The 25,699-nt window shown below is 36.6% G+C and overlaps 2 protein-coding genes across 6 annotated transcripts in view; one reads left to right on the top strand and one right to left on the bottom strand.

Annotated features, from left to right (window-relative positions):
• RFC1 (replication factor C subunit 1) overlaps positions 1-10,951 on the top strand; it is a 40,920-nt gene extending 29,969 nt beyond the window's left edge. For all 5 annotated transcript variants that reach the window (XM_062575458.1, XM_062575456.1, XM_062575455.1 and 2 more), the window contains 14 exons: positions 624-728; positions 1,082-1,478; positions 2,287-2,396; positions 3,589-3,703; positions 4,183-4,271; positions 5,288-5,425; positions 5,766-5,861; positions 6,039-6,137; positions 6,597-6,751; positions 6,864-6,981; positions 7,873-8,018; positions 8,304-8,517; positions 9,593-9,784; positions 10,438-10,951. In XM_062575458.1, coding sequence (XP_062431442.1) covers positions 624-728; positions 1,082-1,478; positions 2,287-2,396; positions 3,589-3,703; positions 4,183-4,271; positions 5,288-5,425; positions 5,766-5,861; positions 6,039-6,137; positions 6,597-6,751; positions 6,864-6,981; positions 7,873-8,018; positions 8,304-8,517; positions 9,593-9,784; positions 10,438-10,533 — 2,070 coding nt within the window. In that variant the 3' untranslated portion in view covers positions 10,534-10,951. The remainder of the gene's footprint in view (positions 1-623; positions 729-1,081; positions 1,479-2,286; positions 2,397-3,588; positions 3,704-4,182; positions 4,272-5,287; positions 5,426-5,765; positions 5,862-6,038; positions 6,138-6,596; positions 6,752-6,863; positions 6,982-7,872; positions 8,019-8,303; positions 8,518-9,592; positions 9,785-10,437) is intronic.
• A 460-nt stretch (positions 10,952-11,411) lies between these two features.
• Positions 11,412-25,699, bottom strand: part of WDR19 (WD repeat domain 19) — a 44,518-nt gene continuing 30,230 nt past the window's right edge. Inside the window, exons 27-37 of the mRNA XM_062575459.1 lie at positions 24,728-24,840; positions 23,775-23,843; positions 22,341-22,418; positions 19,406-19,502; positions 17,026-17,150; positions 16,251-16,332; positions 15,459-15,609; positions 14,847-14,970; positions 13,414-13,490; positions 12,437-12,554; positions 11,412-11,590 (exon numbers count right to left, since the gene is read on the bottom strand). Of these exons, the coding sequence (XP_062431443.1) occupies positions 12,443-12,554; positions 13,414-13,490; positions 14,847-14,970; positions 15,459-15,609; positions 16,251-16,332; positions 17,026-17,150; positions 19,406-19,502; positions 22,341-22,418; positions 23,775-23,843; positions 24,728-24,840 (1,028 nt within the window). The 3' untranslated portion in view covers positions 11,412-11,590; positions 12,437-12,442. The remainder of the gene's footprint in view (positions 11,591-12,436; positions 12,555-13,413; positions 13,491-14,846; positions 14,971-15,458; positions 15,610-16,250; positions 16,333-17,025; positions 17,151-19,405; positions 19,503-22,340; positions 22,419-23,774; positions 23,844-24,727; positions 24,841-25,699) is intronic.

The following is a 25,699-nucleotide window of genomic DNA, read 5'->3' as shown; positions in this document are numbered from 1 at the left end:
TTTTTTTTTTAAAAAAAAAAACCTATTTTGCTTGATGGTCTGTCTGTGCTCAGTTGCATTAGAAACATTATGCCTACATTTACACATACAGGTTCTCTATTGTGCTTACGTAACAGGCCATGCAGCAGAACTTCGTGACTGACTCTTAGGGGTATATTTTCAATACAAGTATTATGCCAAATGCATTTGTTATGGCTAGCTATTAACGCTAAAGGGCAAACTGCTCTATGAGATAGAGCACATGTTGGAGTTGCGGTGAATCAGGTGGAATTGAATCTCAGTGCCTGCATCTAATGCAGATGCTGTAGATATCTTATCTTTTGATTTAGACACTGTGTGTGTCTGTATACATATGTGCATATATATTATATATAAAAATATATTATATACATAAATAATTTTCTCTTCCTTAGCCACCTCCAGCATGTAAACAAGTTTCTAATGTGTCATATTTAGTAACTGATTAAAATACTACTATTTTGCTGTAGTATTATCTTGTTTAATGCTTGAGCCATCTTTTTCAGCAAGGAACAATCACTTCTTTACCCTCCTCAAACAACATTCTCTTTGTTTCTCTTTGTCAATTCTCTTTGACCTTGTTTTAACTTTTGTTTTGGCTCCAGGCATCAACGTTAGGGACAAAAGTTATTGATGAGGATGGCCTGTTTGATCTTATTCGAACTATGCCAGGCAAAAAGTCCAAATACGAATTGGCAGCTGAAGCAGAGGTTTGTCTACAATAAATTAGGGGGTTGTGTGTGGGGGGGTTATTTGTTAATTTTTATTCAAAGGAGCTGTTTGTGGTAGCTTCGGGTTTGTTTGTTACAGTAACACTAACCCTACAGATACCACTTTGATCTTTTCCATTACAAGTATTGAGAATAGGAGTTTTATATTTGTTTTAAGACTTCTACTTCGTACTAATGATCTCTTTCTTTTTTTTTTTTCTTTTTTGCTCTGATGCATTTTTTATTTTAAGTATCTGACTTGGGGGCAGCTGCACCTTTCTACATAGTGTCAGTTTTTACACAATCTCATTTTCAGGTATTAAACTGCAGTTATTAATTTTTGCCCCTCCCAGGCAAAAAAAGCAGAGTTGAAGCATGAGAAGACACCACAGAAAAGTGAAGGTGGAAAAAGAAAATTTAGTCCCTTCAAAAAAGAAACTGATAATAAAAAAAAGAATTCCACGCCTGATAAAGGAAATGCATTCAAATCTGTTAAGAAAGAAACTACTGCTGTTCGGAAGCTTACAGACTTTAAACATCAAACTGTAGAGAAGGAAGAAACCCCAAAGCCTGAGAGGAACTTGGTTTCTGCGCAGAGTGAAGATGGAACAGAGAAATTACTGTGGGTAGATAAATACAAGCCTACATCTCTCAAGGCAATAATTGGACAGCAGGGTGAGCAAAGCTGTGCCAATAAACTGCTTCGATGGCTCCGAAACTGGCACAAGAATACTTCTGAAGACAGACAAGGTGAGAAGCACAGTTAACTTCTGTGTTACAGGTTTTTCCATGCCAGCTGGACTGCTCGGTGCCAAATGCTGATAAAGGGATGTGTGCACTGGAAGAGTGACTCTAGAAATCTGGAATGAGGTTTAAGTATTTTTAGCAGCAGTTGAGCCTGAGGGCAGTTGTCTATTTATTACCCTTCCCCCAGAAAACAAAGCACCAAGCCCTGTCTGAATGTGTCTTAAATCTCTTGGTATTCTTTTAAATGAGATGTTTTCTTACAGAAGAAATCAAAATAACCTAGCAGTAATATATATTAAAATGCCCTCACATTCAGTCTGTTGAATGTCTCTTAAGAAAAATGTTGGCCAGTGGTGACCTCTACACGTGTGGAAAATACGGGATGACAAGATTCCTGGGGAAGAAATGAATTGCTAAGGTCCTGGTTCTGGTAGTCTGTAATTCTGTGGGCAGTGTGTGCTTGATGTGAATGTGTTTGTGACACAATAGCATATATGCTTAACTGCAGCTATATTGTATTTTCTGCTTTTTTTATGATACGGTTGTCAGAAAATTGCTGAAGTGTTTTAAATTATTATCATCAATAGCTCATCTGTTTTTCAGTTTTGAATCACAGTGAGTCTTAAAATAAGTGGTTTAAATTGCATTTCTCCAAATGCCTAGGATGTAGGCAGATACATTTTTGATATATCATAGCAACTATCACAAGAGCTTTTTCTGTTTTAAAACTCAGTATCTTTAAAGGTTTACATAAAGTATATAGCTTTTTAGTAATACATACCTAGGTAAATCCTGCATTTTTTTTTTATAGCAAAGACCAGTAAATTTGGAGGCAAAGACGACGGTACTAGTTTTAAAGCGGCATTACTTTCCGGTCCACCGGGAGTTGGTAAAACTACTACAGCATCTTTGGTTTGTGAGGTGAGTTCATATTAATGTTTGTTCAGAAGAGTATTTGTTAATGTGTTGATGCTGTAACAAGGGCTCACTCCTACACAGGTTTCACCTACTTGGAACAGGGTTATGGATGACATTTGGGTATCTTTATTTCATGAGTATAGCAATGGGTACCTGCACTTCCTTCTGTTTATTGAAAGGAAGTTTGTCAGGGTATGTTAACCAGTTGCTGTAATGGTTTGAAAAACTATGAACTTCTGACATCAATTCTGCAAACCAGAGAATATTTGCACCAAATTTAATAGAAGCAGAATTATCACAACCTCTTAGAAAAGTCTGTACAATCAGACTTGTGATTTTCATACATTATATACATGTATATAAAGTAAAAGACACCTTTTTCCTGGATTTGTTCCTATTCAAATACTTCAGGGTGAGAGAAGTTGACAGAGAAATGACTGTGTGTCCATTCCTAAACACCAGTTTAGAAATTATTCCTTGTGCATTTAATGGAGCACAGTGTTCCTCAAACTGTGTCATGAGCTCAATGGTTGTCAGAATCAGCTGAGGAGTATATGTTGTGGAGGTGCTTTTAAAACTAGAACAGTGAAGAAACTAAGTTAAAATACTACATTTTAATAATGATATTTAACAGTGAATAGTAATATGGACATTGTAATGAGTTATAGACTTTGTTTTTGTGAGCTGAGCTCTCTGCAGGGCGTTTTGTTGTGCTCCACAGATGTAACCAGTGGAACTGCGCTGTCTAAACTGCAGCGCCCGAGTTGTGTGCAGCTCACTGCTGCGGCTCGGGCGTGTGCCTGGTGCCAGGAGGCTGCTGACGCAGGCGTGTCTGGGTCAGATCCCTCCAGGGTCTGAATTGTAGCACAGACCCTTATGGCAGTCTTGCTCATCTCTCACAGCTAAATCTGTGCCTCTGTCTCTTTTTTATTCTTTTTATTTTTATTTATTTTTTATTTTTTTTTTTGCAAAACCTTAGTTCTTTTTGGGGCATATCTGTTCAATGGCTGGTTACGAATATTTTTGAAGTATGAGGGGAAGAAAGGAATCAAAGCTACAAATTAGATTTAGAAAACAGTGTTTTAAGAGCTCTCTTCTGGAACTTTGAAATGTTGTTCCTAATTCTGAGAATGCTTGTGCTTTTCTTAATGGTCTGTATTCTGCTTTTTCTGTGTGGTTTGTGCATTTGGATTAGGAACTGGGCTATAGCTATGTGGAGCTGAATGCCAGTGATACTCGCAGTAAGAACAGCCTGAAGGAAGTAGTTGCTGAATCGCTTAATAACACCAGCATCAGAGACTTCTGTTCTGGTATGTTTGTTGTTTGAAGGAGGGTTTTTGTTAAGAGTCTAGTTACAGGAAGGACTGAGCTTCCTCGTTTCATGACAAAGTTGGAACTAAAATTGCTCAGCCTGTAGAGGGAGCAGGCTCATATTTAAAAGGGATGGTTTAATTTAGTAAGATGTTCTATTTCATCTTCAAGGTAGCATTAAACTGCTATTTAGAGAATCAATTCTTAGCAGAAACTGCACATGTTACTGTTTGCTCTAATTGTACCTCAGGTGGTCTTCCAAGAACTAAGTGCTATGGAACAGAAGAGCAATCAGCTTTATTCTGTGGACATACTGTTGTAATTACACAAGAGGCAGAGCAAGAGGTTCACCAGCATCTCAATTGTCTAGGCTTACCTATTCTATAGAGGGTTGGGTAAACCTCTGAGCAAGACTCTAATTTATTCCCTTGAATTAAATGTTCTGTTGCAATCATTTTTTGTCTATATCCATTTTCAGGCACATCTTCATCAGTTAGTGGGAAACATGTATTGATCATGGATGAAGTGGATGGTATGGCTGGCAATGAAGACAGAGGAGGGATTCAGGTGAAACTGCTATAATCGTTAGCTAATACAATTGCTGAAAGTTTGTACCGTATATCAGCACAAAATACTTCGTCTGCTGTCCTTTCCCTGTAAACTGTACTATAGAAATCTATTTGACCTATTTCATAAGTTTACTTTTGCATAAGCAGACTTATGCCTTAAGAGTAGAACGGACATTTCTGATCTGTGTGTGTACGAGAAACTACCTCGGGTGTGTGCACTGTAGATGTTTGTTCTTGGATATGTGAGTTTAACTCAAGTTCTCTGCAGCTGACTTTCATCTGCAGTGAAGGATTTGTAATCTAGCTGGGACAGTTACTTCCTTGTGGGCAGTAACACTGAATAAATAATGTGCTACTGTCAGTATTATACTTTGTTCTTCTTTGCAGCTCTAATTTTAACTCTTAAAAATTTCCTACGCTTATATGCTGTACTACCCTGACAGTAAAGGACATTCAGATCTTTAGCTCAGATACAGACATTTACATTGCAGGAATATAAAGCTGAACTGAATTTTTCTTTCATTAGAGGAGATGGAGTTTGCTTATGGCAAACCCACTAACACTGAAGCCTTTTGGACAGGGAAGAGTTGATCTTTTTACTACTTGCTACTTCTGTTGTTTGTGGCAAGGTGCTTTGGAAAAGATGTGTGCTCCCTGTGGGCTTGGGCCAGGCCAAAATTGTCTTTGGGCAAAATAACATAGGCTTCCAGGTGGACAGCTGTATTCTACACTACTAATCTTCATTGCTTTTTGAAGAATGATCTAAACATGATAACTGAAAGTGGATGATTTGTGAGACAGCAGAATTACTGCAGCTGAACAGAGTAGGAAACAGAAGGGGAACAGGTTTTTGTTGTGTGGAAAGTTGATTATAGTAGGAGGCATTTTATAGACTTGCATCAGCGAGGGAGCTGACTTAAAGCAGTGAGTAATGCTACTCAGTATGACATGTTTTACTTATTTTTTTTTGTCTGTAGAATCTGATGTAACTGTTGTAATGTGTTTAAATGACAGGAGTTGATTGGTTTAATCAGACACACAAAGATACCCATCATCTGTATGTGTAATGATCGAAACCATCCTAAGATTCGCTCTTTAGTCCACTACTGTTTTGATCTTCGTTTTCAGAGACCTCGTCTAGAACAGATTAAGGTAAGAAGGTTGGTTGTATGAGCTGCAATGAGTTATCAGTAATCTCTATCTTCACCTTAGTGAATAACTCTACTCTTCAGAATGGGTTGTCTGAGTTTGTTTCAAGTCTTCCAGATTTAGATGTCTATCTTAAACAAATCCAAACAACTTTTAAAATGATCTTGCTATTCATATATTCATCCCGTGTTATATATATGTCTATAAAAGGCTGTTAAATTGCTTAAAAACTAGGAAAAAAATACAGTAACATTCTTTGACAAATGTCTGTTAGTTTTCTATAGAGGAAGAATTCATAGAAATTCTTTAGTGATGCTTTCTTAAAATAGTCTGTGCATTACAGGGTGCCATGATGTCTATTGCATTTAAAGAAGGCTTAAAAATTCCACCACCTGCTATGCATGAGATAATCTTGGCAGCAAATCAGGATATCAGACAGGTTAGTACCAATTCAGGATGTTCTGTGCAAGTCATTGACTTCAGTGCAGTATTTGAGCAGTATGAGGTGCTATTTCTAATATACAGATCAGGCTTTTTTCTGCTGAAGTCTTTTGAATGTACTTTTGAAGTCCTTTGAATGTACTTAAACTGCCAAATTGTCCATTTTGTTCTCTAGATTTTGCATAATCTTAATATGTGGTGTGCAAAAGATAAATCGTTGACTTATGATGAGGCCAAAACAGATGCCAGCAAAGCCAAAAAGGATATCAAACTGGTAAGTATCATATAGCGGACTGGTTTTATGGCCATATTCTGATATAAGAAGATGCTTATGAAGCCTGATGACTAATTAAAAGTAAAGCACTGTGATAGCCTATTTCAAGGAGCTAACTGATATTTTGAGCATGTGTCAAACTCACTATGTGGTAAATCCAAGACTGAATATCTATTTTGATGTACTAGTCTTTATATATAAGCTGCAATGATGAAGCTTATACTTCTCATCCTGAATTATCTCTGTAGCAGGTAATTCTCTTAATTCACGTCGGAAATAAGACTCCAATCTCAAAACTGGCAAAAAATAGGGAAGAAATACTGAGCATTGAACTTGTACTGATGAGTCCAGATACTGTTAGATACCATCACTGTAGTAGCTTTGTTGGTAATGTGTTATGTCTTTTATTGTCTGTGTTAGCTTGCAACGCACTTACTACTTGAACTGTCATTTATTTAGGGCCCTTTTGATGTTGTCCGGAAGGTTTTTGCTGCTGGAGAGGAGGCTTCTCATATGTCTCTTATAGATAAATCGGATCTTTTCTTCCATGATTATTCCCTAGCACCTCTCTTTGTCCAAGAGAACTATATACATGTGAAACCAGTTGCTGCTGGGTGAGTTATTCCACACCCTAAATTGATAAGAACCTTTCATGCCAGGGAGTCAAATTGGAGTACAATGTATTTGGATGTTTCTGCATAATGATAATGACCTCTTCTTTCCTAGAGGGAATCTGAAAAAGCACTTAGTGCTATTGAGTAGAGCAGCTGATAGTATATGTGATGGTGATCTAGTGGACAGACAGATTCGTAGCAAGCAAAACTGGAATCTTCTTCCAACACAGGTGAGTACTTGATGTTCATTTTTTGTGCTTTATGGGTGATCAAGGCTGATCCATGGAAATTGTTGTCTTAATATAATTTTATGAGTATAGTTGACACTTTACTATCCAGCAGAACACAAAAATACACATAGTGCACATAGTGCAGTTTTCTGTTTTCATGTGGTTGAACCCATGCTGCATGTCATGAAATGAAGTCTTCTGAAACTTTAGAAAGCTTGAACCTTCTTAGGTTATCGGAACACATGGCACAACTAATTCAAACATGCAGGTAAAAGCCTGCTTAGTTTTATTTGTGTGCATTATATCCCAGCCTCCCACCAGGCCAGTATTTTCCCCAAATCTTGGAGAACTGAACCTCCTCCTTTTTACTTCTCATTTGATGATCACTGAAATTTTCACAAGACTCGTGTTTGAAGGATTATGACTGGCATCAGACAACGTACAGTAGAATAAGTTGGAAGGGACCTCTGCAGTTCATCTAGTCTAACCTGCACTGCACTAGTCTTAATCTGCACTGTGTAGTGCAGATCCAAGTAGATTAGGTTGCTTAGCACTTGCCTAGCTGAGTTTATGTGGTTTCATCTATGAGTGTTAGTAATTGTGTTCTTTTGAAATGTCTCGTTTACTATATTCATCTGTTGGAGCTTGGCTTTTAAAACCCAGATCACTTCACAGATACTGGAACATGATGATAAATAGGATGGCACAAGAGGTGAAGCTGTAGCCTCTAAGGGGTAGAACAGAAACAAGCAGCCAAGAAAGAGTTCTCTTAAAGCCCGTGCAGCTTCCAAAACATTAGCTGCCCACTTTCATTAGAACAAGTTGGGTATTATGTTGTGATGTCAATTTGACTAATTCATTGTGAACTGAGTTTGGCATGTGTATTTTCAGGCTATTTATTCAAGTGTTCTGCCCGGGGAGCTGATGAGAGGTTACATGTCCCAGTTTCCTGTCTTTCCCAGCTGGCTGGGGAAATTTTCATCTACAGGCAAACATGATCGTGTCATTCAAGAACTGGCAATGCATATGAGTCTTAGGTAATACTGACCTTTCTTTTTTTGTGGTTTTTTTTGAAATTGTAGGGTGTTTTTTTTTTTTTTTTTTTCATTTGGGGATGTGTTTTCCCATCTGTTCAGTTTTTGGTACTGGATACCTTGCATCAGATTATTCCTAGTTCAAGTATAACCCAGAAGGAATGATACAATAGAGCCTGCAGTTTTTAAGGTGGTTGGTTAACCGTTTGCTGAGGGCCTGCCTGCAGGCTGCTTGTGTTTAGAAATGTGTCTGTTATATGTTTACTTACCTCTTTCAATTTCGTAAAGAACCCAGACATGCAAGAGGACAGTAAATATGGAGTACTTATCGTATTTGCGGGATGCACTTGTTCAGCCCTTGAAAGACTTTGGAACAGATGGTGTGCAAGATACTGTAGCATTCATGGACTCTTACTGCTTGATGAAAGAAGATGTTGAAAATATCATGGAAATAAGCACCTGGGGAGGCAAACCCAGTCCTTTTTCGAAGCTGGATCCTAAGGTAGAATTCACCAGTGATGGGTGTGTGTGTGCGCGTGTGTCTCTTTTGTGGTTGTTTCCTAAAATAGTTTAAAAATCCTAGAATGATAGATCATGTATGTGCTGCTGAAAGGATGGACCTGGCAGAGTCATTCTATTAACTGTAATATAACGACAAACATGGACTGCATTGTGGCTAGGCTGTCAAACGTGTAATACCCTCAAGACAAGGACTGGCTCAATAAGATTTTGCTTCATTCAGCATTGTTTTACCTGTTGTTTTGGTGAAAAGATAAGAGGGAGCCAGCTGTGTTTGGGGAACAGCTAGAAGTGTAATGCAGAGAAGACGTAAAAGGCAGGATCACACAGACTCCTGACAATAGGCCGTCTTGGCTTCCTGCACTGCTTGGCTCTAGGGATGTGCAGCAACCCCATCCATTACAGCATGGGCTTGGACCCGGCATCCTTTGCATTCTAAGTCAACGGCCTGAACTGCCAGACCCAGGAGGCTTAAGTGGTGCTTTCAGTGCCCCTTTGGGGCTAATTTGAGGCATCAGTGGCTAGGATCCTCATCTGGGATGAGGTGAGTTTAAACTCCAGTCCCTACAACAAACTAGGTGGGTCAGAAAAGTTTACCAAGATCTCCCACATCTGAGGTGAGTGTTCAGGGAATGAGAAGAAATGTGCTCTGCTGATACCACCTGATGGTGGTGTGGGTTTACACAGTCTGATTATGCTGCTCTGGTGTGGCAGGCTGTTCAGTGCTGCTGTGGGGGATTTTGCTGCAAGTGACTTGGGTTAGGTGGCAGCAGGAAAATAGCGTGAAGTTATTAGTGGCCTATATAATTAGCATGTAAAGATGCACCCTCTTGGGTAAACCTGAGGATTATGTAGGACTCAAGTTTTAAATAAGCCTTCGCTATACAGCTTCTATGTGCTTTGTGTGCATCTTCTTGAGATGGTATCTTTGACAAAATGTTTGGTTACATTTTTTTTTCAAACTAAAGATAATGTGGAATTGCTGGATGAGAGTTTGTTAGCGAACAAAGTGTAGAGTCCTTATCTGATGTTCATAGTAACTTCTTCCAAATTAACAGGTCAAAGCAGCTTTTACTCGGGCCTACAACAAAGAGGCACATCTGACTCCATATTCGCTGCATTCTGTCAAGTCATCTAAAAGGCAGTCGGGATCCATGGTGACTTCAGAACTGAGTGAAGACTTGAATGTGGAAGAGATCCACTCTGATGAGGAAGAGAAAGATAGTGTTGAAAGTGATGCAATGATTAAGGTGACTTAGTCTCCTATGGTAGTGCAACACTGGAGAAAGTCTTTTCTTAGTTACCTTTCTGGCACTTTTAACATCTGAATTAAAAATCAACCAAAAACCCCACGTAGTAGGTTTTGTATGCCTTATCCCTCTCAAATTCTTGACTGATAGAACCGTTCTGTAGTGTGACATAATCTAGATTATTTTTACTTGTTTTTTTTCTGCTTGAATGTTGGACTAAAGTAAGATACATCACTAATGCATTAAACATGTGAACAGTCAAGTCCAAAATTTAGCATGGTTCTAGGCATTAGTGGGGACAGTTGCCATTGATTAAGAGCAGCTGCAGGCCTTTTGCATTTGGTTATCATAGACTAAAAGACTATTACTGGAATTGCTGTCTATCTCCAGCTTGGGGAACTCTGGGTCAGCCATTAACACTGTATATTGCAGAGTGTGTCCTCTCTGTGGGATTTAAAATCTTGATACCTAAAAGGGGAAGAAAGGAGATAAGGCCTATACTCATTCTTACTTGTTGACAGTCCATGGTGTGTGTTACAGAACTAAGGATCACCCTGAAACAACTTCTACACTGATTGCATTTTGACTTCTGCTTTTGTCAGGTTACAGTTGCATTTTAAATTATTTATTCTGTCCATCTCTTCTGTTTGTAGCAAAAAAAAGTAAAGTCTTCCAGGCTGATGAAAACAGAGAAAAATGAAGAAACAACAAAAAAAGAAGGGAAAAGGAAAGAGAAAACAAGACGTTAAACAGAATAACCTTGCTATGGATGCAGCTTTGCTTATCTAACTTTTGGCAGGAGCCTGAAACAGATCCAGTAATGTAGCTGGGAAGGTAGAACCAGTGCGTTGAAAATGCACCTCTTATAGAGGTGATGACTGTATTCTCACACTATGCAGTGCTGTAATTACTGTTAACTTGCTACAAAGTTACAAGCTATAACTACCCTTGTAAAACAAGCACCCAGGTGCATGAACATGACAATGTGACAGTTACCTGGCATTATACTAAGTCTTCATAGGACTTCTAACTTTTTAAATAAATTCTCTGCTATTATGTGGTAAAATCTTGTAAATAGTACATGATGCAAAAAATCTGAGTTGCATGTTTGTACAATATAGAAATTAAGCAGTGTATAAAATTACAATAAACTAAGTTTCACACAAATTCTTAAACTGCTCGAGTTCATGGAGCTTTTGCTCTCATGCTCACTTGTGCACTTCCTTGCCTTTTGAGGTTCTGGCTTTCCTGCATGTGTTGGGTTGTGGGTATATTCCTTTCTTGCAACTTCTACTTTGTTCAGTTAGAGACATGGAAAAGCAGTGTGATGCCTTAGTTTCAAAATATGAGGAGCCAATGCTATGAGCTATACTTCTAAAGCCAGAAGGGAATACTTAAAGATTAAGAAACATTTAATAGAGACTAGTCGTGAAAGCTGATACTGAATAAACAATGGTTTCTGGCCTAGTTTAATATATTGTTGTCCACATATGTAACTTGTGGACAGTTTGGATAGTTTAGACTACCTAATTTTGTATAAGTATCACTGTAATGTGGCTGAACAGAAGAACATGGAATGCTCCTTACATTGAACCTTTGAATATGAAACTTGAGTTTTGCTTAGTAAAAAGAAATTATCAGTTTTATTACTAGAATAAAGTACAAAATTTTTCAAAAGTTAAGTATTTACAAATTATCACAAAATAGAAGTGACATGGTCATTATTGAATCTTAGTGGAAAAACACCGGTAATGCAGTAACAGAGCCTTCTTCAATGCTATTGATTACCACACAGCACATACAGTTCTGAAAATAAACAGAAACAGTTACTGATATCTCAGACTAAAGACTTGATAGTAAATTAACATCATTTCTTGGGAAAGGTTTCTGGTGTATGCATAAGTCATAAGACTGAGGTACAGTATGCATCTCGCCATTACTTTCTGCTTCTACAGTTAAGTTTCCACATAAGGTGTTTACTCCACTAAAACAGCATTTAAATGTCAAAATTAATGAGCAACTTTGTTAGTTGTTTGCTGTTACCACGCAACAGAACTGATGTCAAATCAAAAAGTACAGAATAGTAGTCTAAGTGGTCAGATAAGTGCTAACTAGGAAAAGCACATTTGAAATGCAGGTTACATGATCTTAGATTGTAGGGTTTTCATAAGAGAGCATAATGAATTTGCAGCTATTGATAACAGTAATATAGTGGCTAGCTGTACTCATATATCAAAGAATATCTGTCTCTTCCTACACTCAAACTCTTCTGGTAGATCTATGAAAGGCTTTGGTGCTGCTAAGCTCTTCAGACTGCTCCTTATGCTGTTCTAAGCACAGCCACTATTCAGGAAGTTTGTCATTCCAAAACAGTATGTTGCAGAATACAGATGTTTAACGCTGTCCTAGAAGTAAACTACTTCAAAACCTCCCTTCTCAAGTGATTTAATCATGAGGTTACTTACGGTAGCAAAAACTAAGGGGTTATTTTATGCCTGAGGGCCCAGAGTTGATACATCTGGGCTCAGGTGTAAAGACAGACTTAGGCAGTCTGAGCAGACTGAGCTTCCTGTGTTGGGAAAAACTTCTATTTTCTGAGTCTTCAAAATCTTCTAAAATGTGCCCTGTGAAGTAAGAAGCTGTAGCGCATACCTGAATTTACTGGTCCGCTTCTGGTTTGAGGTATTGTGTGCAATCATTTATTTTCTTAAGATGAACAATGTTAATTCTTTCAGAACACATTGGACATATGTTTTCACTCTGTAACATGCTGTTTTAAAGGAAATGTGATCAGTTAAATTATAATTTAATGCTTTCAAACAGACATTTGGGCCTGATGGAGAAAGCATAGAGCAAAGCTCTGACCTATGCATTGCAAGAAGTCTAGAATAGAGCAACAGGTGGTCCTAGCTGGATGTTTGAAGGGGGATACTACTTGATATTTAATGGACGAGTAGTTAGATGTGCCACAGCATATCAAACTTGCGAATGACTGTTGAGTGTTCCCTAGAGCTGAGGTCTATTTATTTATTTTTCAAATATTTGAGAACTGATATCACAAAAGGAAGGCTGCTGCTGTTTGCATGGAGGTAAGGAAAAATTAGCAAGTAAAATGTATAGAGAGTTGCTTGGGCTAGAACATGAAGAGTCCTTGGAGGTTCATTACTTGCAGGAGCGGTTCTTGATCTGAGCAGAACTATCCCATCCCATTGTCTTGGAGATAACAGTGGGGGACAAGTGATTATTGCTTTTGTAGTGTGTACCCAAGTACTGAGTACTGTGTGTATGCTGTGAGAATTTTCTTGGTCTGTTTTCCCTACTCCTTTCAGTGTCTGGTGTTGCAGGAAGCAGCTGCAAACTTAAGGCACTGTCTCTTATTAGTATGGTTTCTGTTGTTGGAGCATTGCATGTATGGCTGAATTCTTTCTTTATGATACCTTCTGATCCACTTCAAAGCATTACTCTGAGATAATGTTAGATGAAACTACTGTGTATGAGTTAAGATTTCTTTTTCCCTGTGAGGATGCTATATTACATGTTTTTTAGTACCAAATGAAACCAAATCTGCTGCTGAAGTATGCGCAGGCAGAATTCTGCAGCAGGAAAAAGGAAAAAAAATCCCAACTTACGTTTTGAATTCTGAATAAAGGGCAGGAAAGTCACAGTGTGGGCAGACTGTCCAGTCATCTTGTACCATATGTCGACCCTAAAGACAAAAGCTGCAAGTGATTAAATGGAATGTACTATCTTAGTTCACTGGTGTAATCTAGTTTTATATCCCATTTCTTTGAAAAAAATCTCAGGAACAAAGACGACCTTGAAGAATTAAATCAAAAAATCCTAAAACAGTATTACTGTAGTTTGGCTACTGTGTGAACTCTCATTAAAAAAGGAACTCTAAATGAGATGCAGTGTTTTCATTATAATTTGCATTTAAAAAACACCCCAAAACCTAATAAATAGTGTGTTGAGTTACCAGTTTAGTCTATCAGAACCCTTGACCACAGTCTGTGAGTATAGCAGCTGTCTTGATAGTAGTCTCTCCTTGTTTTTGGTATGGTTACTCTGTTGACCAGGGTGTAATAGAAGTGAGAAGGATTTGTTTTTGAAACAAAATAATTTGTGTGTACCTTTTCAGCCCTACAAAATACAGCAGAGATTTGCACTGTATTTAGAGATTTATGTTTTAATAAGCTACGCTGCAGTAGGCTTTGACTTTGCAAAGATGCAAGTAAAGTTGGTGCAGACCTTAAGTACAAATACATGTGATGTAAATGAATTATAACCAAGGGAGAACTTACTTAAATATAATGCAAAACAAACATGAGGATGTACATGACAGTTAGCCTATAAAGGTTACCTATTTAGAAGCCTTGATTATTTTCCTTAAGATAATACTTGTAGAATACATTGGTCATCTGTTAAACCAATGAAGTCGGAACTGCTTGCAAGATCTTTTTTTGTAAGACAGATTCTTTAGTTTTAATAAAGAAATTAACTACAACATTTAATTTCTGCTGAAGTAAATCTGTGAATTTTCTGTAACACTAGCATCAATTAAATCTAGCAAAAGTAAGAAGCAAAAATCTCTCACATAGGTAAAGAAACTGAGACTTTCATCTCCACTGTTACAACCCTGAGCTTTGGGGAACTGGAACAAAGGATGTGACTGGGAAGGTACCAGCAGCTCTGTCCCCTCTTGTGTTCTCCCACGCACACCAACTGCTGAACCAACGGAGCTTCATGCGTGTTAGACATACAGGTGAGTCAAGCTTCATGAGTTACCTCCTCAGGAAGGTGAAGTCAGCCAGAGCCACTTAGTGATTTTACTGTCAAAATTAAGTCGCTGCAGCTTGTAGGTGGCAGTTGAGGCCACAGATTATTTTAGCATTCACAAAAGGAACAAAGACAAGAATGGTTTTAACTGATTTGTAACTGCACGAAAAGCTTATTTTGAATCTGCCAGCAAACTGATAATGTTCAGATAAATTTACTTATGTTTTAAATGGAAAAAAGGCTTTGTGTTCGTTCTCGAACTGTAGCAGATATCCCATATACTCACCGTTGCAATACAGTATGGGAGATTGTTTTTACACCCAGGACACAGGAGTTCACATTCCGGGAGCAGGAATGCACAATATGGGCAGGCTGTTGTTGGCTCTTCCACCTCTGATGTGTCTGGACGCCTAAAAGTAACATACAAATACGAGTAAAAGCTCCAAGAAACCTTTTGAACTTGAATAAAGACATTTAGCATGTGTTATTTGCATGATTTCCAGTTAGTATTTCCCTGTATCTATCACTCATACTTTGTCATAATTATATAAGGTTAGAAGTAGGTCATTTTTCATCTAAAATGTTTGCCTTGGTTCAAATTAATTAAAGTTGTAATAGATCGTGGTACTTCGAAGTCTTTAACAGTTCCTGGTCTTACATGCACACAAAATGTAAGGCTATGTGCACATGTATTTAGGATAAATCATATATCCAAGAGAACAGAAAAGCCTTTAATCTTCATCAGAGGAGGGAAATAGTCTTAGGCCTCCAAATATGAGACAGCGAAATAACATGAAAATAGTTTTGCTCATAAAAACCTACTTGCTTTAACCTAACATTACTAATAAATCTGTAATACTGTGCACATTTGTAAATATAGGAGACAACACTTGCTCACCTGACCATTGCTTCAATTTTCTTCTTGTATTTAAGATCTATTTTGTTACGATACTCAGGTCTCATCAACATAGCAGCAAAACTGAAGGCTGAATTTTTCAAGCCTGCTCTATGACACTCTATTACTGCTGAAGTCAATATTGGGACAATGTCTGTAATAGAATGAAACAACACAAAAAAAAATCTATTTACCAAGATTAATGTTGAAAGCCTTTGAGCAAATAGGACTGAAAAGTTTTTGATGAAATATGAGTATATTTTTTTGTCTTCGTCATGGTACAGAGCTTTGCAAGTTTGTGCAATTCCTGTAACCATTCACAAAAAAATCAGGGATTCAGCTGTCACTGCTTTGTATTTCTGAGGTTCAGCATAGCAGAAGGGATTTTTTTGGTTTTATCACTTTCTCCCACGTCTGGCCTGCATCTTTAAAGTCTGCATTCTAATGACAAAGCTGAGAGAATATTAGCTCTAAAAAAAGAAGCAACATAAATTGAGTTTACTACTGATCAGGGATTAATAGAAAAAAGAGAATGGCCTGTGTACATGCAGGTGCAGAGAGCTGCACTGTCAGTACTCTTGTCATACGTGACAAGACGCTACATATAGCGGTCTCAAAGAAACTCTACCTTTAATAAATAAAGTTTCATGAACCAAAAAGAGTAACACTTTTAAAAGAGGACAAATAATAAATAAAAATTTTGTGGTAAGGCCACAAAGCCAGCCGGTTCATTACATATGATCCTGAGACTGTTATGCATGGTTCAGGCAACTCGTCAATGCTGTCAGCACTTACGTGATGGGAACTTGCTGATGTTGTTGGCTACGCGTATAAGCATACGCGCTCCCTTCATGTGGTCGCCGCGTTTCACATGCGTCTGGAACACAAAAAGTATATAGAAAATTAACTGTAGTCTTCAAAGAATAATTTATGCTGCCTGCACCCAGCTGTCCTCCTTCCTGGAGGCAGAGACCCCCCCCAGCCCTTTTATGAAGCTGAGCAGGGGTATAGCCTATGTTGAAGAAAGCCCCAGAGTTACTAGTAGAGGCAGGTCTTCCCTCAAGCAGACTATCTGGACTGCAGCCACCTATTTGCTTGCTCTTGCCTTGCTGCTGGGAGATAGGCAGACCAGAAGCAGGCTGTAGGGTGCACATATATCCCAAAGGGCCACATTTTAACTACTGGAAACAGTTTGGGCACCCTTGTTTAATTTTATTTACCAAAAAGCTCTGATCTGGTTTCTTAAAATTAATGAATAATAGCATTGGTAACATTTTTGTAAGTATGCATGCAAAAAAAAAAAAAAAAAAAAAAAAAAAAAAAAAAAAAAAAAGGAAACCACATGTAGGCTTTAATAATTCAGTATTTATGAAATAATATATTAATCAAAGAGGTAGAAATAAGCAAAACATGCAGACTGGTCTCCTGAAGCGTGGTGTTAGTACAGGCTTGGATTCTGTAATACAATCCGTATGCCTACATAATTTATATATATAGAACATCAACCATATATATACTTTAATAAATTGCACTGCAACATTTATGTAAATTCAGTTTCTGAATTGATTACCTTCACCAAAATATAGCTGTGCAGAATCATAAGGTTTGTAGACATCTCAGAAGGAATTTTAATCTTCTGTATCTTTAATTCTGAATACATACTGAAAAGAACATCATGCGCATTTCGGTAGTTTCCTTAAAAATAAATGACTCAGCATAGTAAATTCAAATTTTCATAACAATTTAATTGTTCAATGTCTAACGGCATATAAGGAAATTGAACAAGAAGTTATGTTGATTCTTAGAGCAAAACCTTTGCATGCCAAAATCTTTAGAAAGTCACAAGCAGTTGCTTGTCACAGTATCCTAAACAATACTAGTCAGGGAGTTAAACAAGAAAAATATTTACACCTTGAGATGTCTGAACAGTAGAATGTTAGAAGAACAGCAAAATATGTATGTGGATGATGACACATAATGCTGTACTCTGCTTTAAAATGGTGCATCCAATACATCACTTCCACAATAAAGCAGAGAAAAGATACTTTTAGAGCACTGTTTGATATATTTCTTTGTTTCCACAAATGACATATTTTGTCTCATTCTTCCTCAATGTCAGATATTCAAAAGCCATTTTTTATATTTTAATTTAACATACTACTTTTACTTTATAATTTGCTTTGGCAACTCCTCCCCTCTGTAAACAAACAAACCCCAAACCTGTCAGTGAGGTTAATTCATTAATTCACTGGATTATACTGCTTCATGGCTACTATCAAAAAACAGTCCAGAAACCCCAAAATTTCATTAAATTATCCATGTAGCTGAATTTGCTACCAAAGCAATCAGTGTTCGGTATGATTAATCTACTATAACATAGTTTCTTCTTTTATGTTTGTTGCACTATTAAGAGATCAGGATGAAGAAATCATACTCTGTAGTTGGAGACATTCACAAAAAATTTCAGAGTATAGTTATTATTTCACCACATGTTTTTTCTCTATATCTTTATAAAGTAATTTGTTATGCAGTGTTACATACTACAACTGAATCTACCTGCTATATTTATGTGAGACAACTACTTATTACTCCAGAATTAGTTGCTGGAAAACAACTGACATCATTAATTTTCACACTGTATGACTGACCCACAGAATAATACATTCAGTCTAAAAACCAGATGACTATTATATAAAATCAGCTTAAAGAAGAAAAAATGCACATAAAATGATAAATAGAAAACACCAAACAGTATAGACTTAAAATGATTTTTACTGATTTTTAAAGCAAAGAATAAACTATATTGGTGAAAGCTTCAAAACTAAAATCACTGAAAGCTCCTGAAGGAAGAGAGGAGAATCTAATACTATCCCTGCATGGGAAATAGTTACTGTTTACCAGTCACCAGTTACTGGTAATTTGACCGAGAAAAATATAGTTCTTGTTATTACAATGTTGCAGAACACGTCTGTACTATGAGAAAATATGAAAAACAACATGCAATACTGTATTTCAGATGTATGTTTTCAGATTCAAAGAAGAAGCTAGTGAATAATTAAACCCTTGAAACTTTACATTTCCTGCTTAAATAATTAGCACAAATGCACTATTCATTGCTATGGTGAATTAGAGATCTTACTTATGAAGGGTTTAGGAGATTACCCCTCCTCCCCTTAGCCACTGCCAAGGAATAGTCAATAAATGTTAACTTGCCAGGACATGACTGTTCTTCTGTTCCCCAGGCTGTTATTTTTCTTTTATGGCTATTTTTCTTAATTTATTTGAAATGAAAAGCAAGCAGTGTTATGGTAGGACTATTGCTGTGGCTGCAGAGGAGAGCAGCTAATGGTGGTGGTAGCTATTTTGCTTCCAGCCCTATCCTTTCTTAGTTCTTTTTTTTCTCTTTAATATCAGCTACCTATTAAGGGGGAAAATAAGGCTTGATAAAGTCTGATTATTCAACAGAAATCATCTCCTGTGCACATCTCTCACTGAAAAATATCAAGAATTTATATGTGCAAACACTAAAGTACTAGATCCAAATTGGAAACCACATTTCGTAGTAACTGCAGTTAAAATGCAGCTCTGTTATACAGAAAAGTAAAGTTGTAGGCAGTCTCCATCAATGTGTTTACTTAAATGCAACGTAAGACATGCAGATATTTTTCACATTTTTTTCCTTTAATATATACTTATAATGGTCCCAATCTTTTCACAAAGGCCACTTCAAATTCAAAATTAAACTTCAATTAAAAGCTTTATACTTACAAAGCAGGGTTTTTCTAAGGCTGACACAAACTTTTTCTGAGTATAAATCTATATCAATAACAGTACCCAAACCACTGAAAGGATGCTGTATATATATGTGTATATATACATATACACACACATATATATATATATATGTATGTATATATGCACACACATATATCAGAAAAAAACAGACTTACCTGAACACTGCTCCTCCCTGGCAATTATTATAGCAGTTCTGGCAGCTTCTCTGTATTGCTTTAGTGCCATGTATAAGCGGAACAGATACTTGGCATCCTTAATTGAATAATACAAAAGTAATTAATAGTAACTAAATACATATTGCTTTATTCTTAAGTAATTAATAGTCACTAAACACATATTGTTGTATTTTTGACTTCCTCATCCCAACATCACTTTCTTCACAGAAAGTGGACAAACCGGCCTGTTTTATGAAGAGCTCTTCATATTGGCATGCTTGAGCTATGCTCGGCCCCCCTGCAAGCTTCATCCCCTAGGACACAGTTGGATGAGGACAGTTTGAAGGACACTGACTAAACTGTGGTAGACACACAGTTAGTTGCTAAGCCCTGTTAAGATGGTTGCACGAAGCAGCAGACCATTAGGTCCTAAAGGAGTTTTATCAGCAGAGACGTTAACAACTTCAGACCTGTAGGCATCTATGGTCTTAGAAAAGAATCAAGGCATTCCTCTTAGAGAAATCTTGCTACAGATACTTAAATCCTGCTATGGATCTAGATGAAGACATTGCTTAGCATGAATAAGGATGACAAAACCTGGCTGTTAAAGAGCATATGGCATCAGGCCAAGATGATAAACATCCAAGACAGTTAAAAGAATTAAAAATGAAGGAATCAAGTGGGTAACAAAAAGATAAAATCTAAAATTTGCTATACTATATACTGGATTCAAGAACGGTAAATGCAGCACAGTGTTTATCCAAGAACTGGCAATCTAACAGCTTAATTCAACATCAAGAAAATTAGTGAAAGAATTTAAAACAAAACTTTAAAATCAAGAGGGTATTATTATAGAAGAAAAAAAAAGAGAATTGGATTTTCATAAGGATTTTGAAAAAGCCCTCAAAAGCGAGCAAAACATTACTGAAAATGTGACTAAAATATAAAATACAAGATAATAGCTTCTTTCTATCATAAACAAGGTTAAGTGGAAAAAATCCATTGTTTCATATCTTTAGTAGTGATTTGTAAAAGGGAATCAATAAAAAGAAAAGTCTGTACATGACAATCTTTTAGCTGGCTAATCAAGACCAAATTAGTCCGACATATTATATATATTGATATAGTTCTGACTTAACTACAGATAAATTAGAAAAAATAGATACTGGTAGATTTATAGACTCATTCTGCAACAAAGCTGCATTTCTTCCCCATCAAGCTGGTTTTCCCTGTTCTCCTCTCCAGCAGAAAGGACAGACCAGTGGCATGAAAGGGTATTTGCCATGACCCTAACTTAGTTTATGTAAATATCACATTTAAATGACTTCTGTGGTAGCTGTGGGTAGAAACAATTACAAAACCAGAAGGCATTTAAGAAAAATAGGAGTGAGTCTTGTGTTTTAATTTCATATTCTAAACTTTAAGTTAGTCATTTTAAAAGCAATAAATATAGGAAGGATTTTCCAATTGGCAACACATTTCCCAAGGCCTTTGGAAAACTTTTATTGTAATCTAACTGATCTTAATTTTGGATAGCAATCATTTTGGTTTTGTTTTTTTAAAACACTTATACTTTAAAAAGGGCACACACAAAAACAGCAGAACCTTGCTTGATAACACTCCCTGAAAAATGAAAAAGGAACCAACATAACGTAAATTAAGAAAACTGCATAATAGTTTTTAATATGTTAACTTTAGCAAATAGAGTATTCTGTATTGTAACACATTTAAGAATTAGTTTACTGTTAGACAGACAATAGTGTAGCAAAATCTTGCTAATTATAACAATTTTGATAATATGGTATATCATTAAAATGACATATAATTGTTTGCTGAAAAAGGTCAGAACAACCAGGCTGCTGTGAGGCTTATCTGGTTTGAACAATCAGTGCTGAAAGAATTAGCAAGTTTCTGCTGCATGGCTACTTTAAGTTTACTCTTACTTAGATTTTTAAACAAACAAGTAAGATTTGATAAAGTAAAATTATGTTACTCACTGAGAGAGACTATGGCAGATTGGATTAAAGCATTCAGAAGAACAAGAGAGAGCTTTTAAATAAGGAAAAGAAAGCTCTATGTTCATGTGCAAAGCAATGTTAAATATGGTATTCACACAATTGTTGAATGTTTTCTAAGATCTTCAGAACTACTTCACTAAAGGAGCTCCTATTGTAGGTGACTTCCCTTCTCCAGTTCTATATATTTCTTTTGGCAACCAGATGGCTAGGCTGCAGCTCACAGAGAACTGGCATAAAAGACAGGATATTACAGTGTGTTTCTGTCCAACCAACTTTTAGCATAAATATGAATTTATTTCCCCTTACACATATGCTTTCTTAGTAACAGACCTTTCATCTCACAGCTCTAACAGCTTCACTGTCGTCCGGTCTCCTGCAGTTTGCTTCATTATTTTTCATTCTAATTCCATTGTCATTCAAATTTCAAATTACAAATAAGAGGTAAATAATAAAAAGATACTACATATATAAAGATTTTAAAAAAAATTATAAAAGAAAGGTTGGCTTGGCAACCAAGTGCCTAGTGTTGTATTTAAAAGTCCAGAATATTAAATTCTTAAACTCTAAGCACTAGAGAGAAATGAAGTAGACAGAATTTTTAATCTCACAACAGAATCATAAACTACAATCATAATATTAAGGATGAAATGACCGTACAGTGCCAAGATTATGTTACCTCCCTTGTTACCAAACCTTACTCCTCTCAATGGAGCAGAACTTACTATTCCAGACATATCATTTTGTACATGACTGAATTTACTGTCGGTTCACAGATGGAGTGATCATATAAGCTTTACTTCTTAATGAAATCTATCTAAAAAGCAAACCACGTCCACCAAAAATTTTATGATAAAAGAAACTCAAAAGATTTTGTAGTACAGAAATATGACACAGCAGTAATGGCAAAAATACAATACCTTGGGCATGCCATCACTCTCTCCCATAAGATAATCTATCAGCTGATTTGTTAGGGCTTCATCTTTTGCCTGTCCCACCTATTAAATAAAGACAGAAGAAAATATCATGATATGAACAACAGAAGTCATAAGAAGGCTTTTTATAAAACCTTTGAATTAAATGAATTTAAAACATGAATTTGTTGGTTTTGTGTGCTCAGCTGAGATGATTTTTTGGTTCATCAGCTTTGACACAAAGTACATGTTTATTTTCTAATGTATTTTGTCAGGGAGTTATAACTAAGTATGTCTTTATCAGTACAAACTGTTTTGCTTCTTCAGTGTTAGGAAAGCTTCTGAGTCTAGGCACCATGAGCTGAAGCTCACTGTCACAAAGGTGCGTCTATCAAGTCAGCAATCTGTGTCTCAGAGGAATATTCAGTGCTGGTCCCTGCACCAGAGCCAAAGTTGGAGACAGTCTAACAAATATGATGATTGCATTGATGAGATTCTAGGAGGATACAGTTCATTTGTAGCAATAGCCTATGGGCGTCTTAGCCTTTCGTTTATTCATCTGGGCTTACCCACTTGGCTCCAGAGGAAAGTATTAAACACCTCAAACACCTCAGTCTTACAGGCTGTGCCAATGGCTTTCTGAGATGAAAGGCTTCAAGAGTGGCTATGCTAGCTCTCAGTAGAGTCAGGCCTACTGTTTAAGAGTTTGAAAAAAAATCTAGTGATCCCTCGTAAAAATTTCAGTGCTGCGGGTTCTTCGAGGCAACAGAGGCAGTCAGCACGGTTTGGATGACTGACAGTGAAAGTCACAGTGGATGCTTAGATGGAAACTGCCAGTGGGCCTGGTTAAGTAGGTTTCCAGCACGTATTGTCTAGAAGGCAATCTCAGAAATCAGACGAGGTTCACATCTGCTGAGGTGCAGCATGAGCTGGGAGGCCTGACAACTCCAGAAATATGGAGGTCATGGGCAACTAAAGACTAAACAAAGATTGTTTCATCTCCAACATTTTTTTTAAGAGATGGAAAAATTATTTTAACAGATATAAGCCAAAAGGGGTTAATAAGGCTGATGCTGCAACTGGTCTTCTATTCAAGAGTGGAAGCTGCCAGAGAGATACAGAGAACAGAAGTGTACTGACCTCTCTTACCAAAGCATGCAGCAGCAGACAGAAAAATTATGAATGGATATTGCTAAATAATGAAGTTCCAAATTCATGCAACCATGAAAGTCTGAATGGATTTATAAACCCTTCTCTGAAGACTGAAAACATTTTCCCTTTGTTGCTAGTTATTTTAGAGGTTTTATATTTAGCTAACATCTTTACTAATACACTTTTTATTCTGTCTGCAATCTGTCCAAACTGACACCAGGACAACGCCACAACACACAAAGTAGATTTCTTGAGAAGATGCAGTTTTTGTTTATCAAAGTTTCTTACTGTTTCAATTGCCATTTCTATAGCCAAGTTATCTTCTGTGCTTGGACTTTTCAGAAAGTGCTTTAATGCCTAAAATGAAACAGAAGATAAGCAAAACTGAGACAAAAGAAATTATTTTTTTCCCTAATTTTTACCAGATTATTCCTCTCTGCCTTTTGAAAAAAGTAGCACCTTGGAGGCTTATCATGACTGCCTTCTGACGGAAAACCAGAACCATGGATGCTTATCGTGATTGCATGTTATGGTCTTAAGGATAATCACTCATGCTATACAGGTAGCAGCAGCTCTTACAGCTCTTCCAACTGTGAAAGATGTTCAGAGCAATACAATGTGCAGAAATTGATTAATGTGGCATTGGGAACCCCTGAGCCCCAGCTGAAGGGGTGATCACCTGTGATAGCTGTAATTCGCAAAAATCAGAAACATATTTTTAAGCATGTGCTCAGTACGAAGAAGTTGAACGTTTAGTTAAGCATCAGCTGACAAACTTGTAACTAATCAAGAATTGTGTCAATTTACATACTTGCTTTTATGCAAAGAAGTTCTAAGTTAAAGTAAGTTAAAGTACGTTCTAAGTTAAAGTATTAAAGTATTTAATAAATGCAAAATAATTCAGCAATGGAGCATTGGTCAAGCAAATAAACTCTAATTAAATTCTATTTCTATTTGCATGTAATTAATAGAGATTCATAGAGAACAGTATGCCTTTGGTCCACTTACAGGCTCTGCTGCTATGAAAAGATTATGTGCATAACTGTGTAATTCATAGAATCCAATTATAAATATAAATAGTTTACTTAGTTTTGTTGCACTTTTTTATATCAGCAAGTTATCAGTGAAGGCAGGCAAAAGTCTCCTGTGAATTTTTCTGATTTTGAAGTACTATATTTTCTATATTTTGAACAGTTTTAATGAACTTTTAAATACCATTGTTTCATTCTCTAAGTACTAACCCGTGCATATTGGCCACACAGCAAGAAAAATTTTCCTGCTTGAAAATGTTTCTTTTCTCCTTCAAAATATAGTGCAATGCTCTGATAATCTTCATTAGTAGTATTCTCAGAACCTGCAAGATATATAAGCAAGGTTAGTATAGTGTTCTTATAAAGTAAGATTAAAAAAAAAAAAAACAAAAAACTTACCAAAGGAAGAAATTCTATATTCTACTTTTTTTTCTATATCAACATTCAAAGAGAACCAAAGCCAGCTAGACTGAAATTACCTTAAACTTTTTTCCCTGTTTAATCAAATACTGAATGTCAGACATTAAAAGCTAATAATGCAGTGAAATATTTGTTTGCATAGGTTTTACACTGTAATGGGATTTCTGTTTTTTGTTTAACAGACATGATAAAATGGCACAACTATGAATGATGAATGAATGACCTGACTTATGAATGATTTCTTAATTCACAATTCATTATGTCTTGGCAACAGTAAAACAGCAAAAAGGAATTCTGCAGATGATGATGAGATTATCATCTGAATTATTTTCATAGCTTCAGAATACGTTTGCATTGCACAATGTATGACTATCAGGAGCAATTTAACTATGTTAGCACAAAATGCTATTTAATCTTCTAACAAAGACTCCATTTTATTGTATTCATCTAAAACAAAGACAGTCGCTACTCCAAAGATAAAGCCCTTTTCCCCCCCAACTAACTACAGTTTCAGTATACACCATGCTATTTTGGATAGAAGAGAAGCAGGAATGCATAGGGAAACAATAGAACAATACTAGTCACCTTGACAAGCACCTATAACAATATACCTGCAAGCTAACTGTTGCCAAGTTTTTCAAATCAGCATAGTAAGAACACATTTTTGAAGGAAGATATTAACTGAAAATACGAGATAACCACAAGATACTTATGTGGAACCGCTTCCACAAAGAAGGGTGATACAGGAGAAGAACATAAAAT

The sequence above is a fragment of the Rhea pennata genome, chromosome 4 (genome assembly GCF_028389875.1).
Source record: "Rhea pennata isolate bPtePen1 chromosome 4, bPtePen1.pri, whole genome shotgun sequence".
NCBI classification, from domain to species: domain Eukaryota; kingdom Metazoa; phylum Chordata; class Aves; order Rheiformes; family Rheidae; genus Rhea; species Rhea pennata.
Note: the sequence above shows the minus strand (reverse complement) of the source record. Positions and strands in the feature narration are given on the sequence as shown.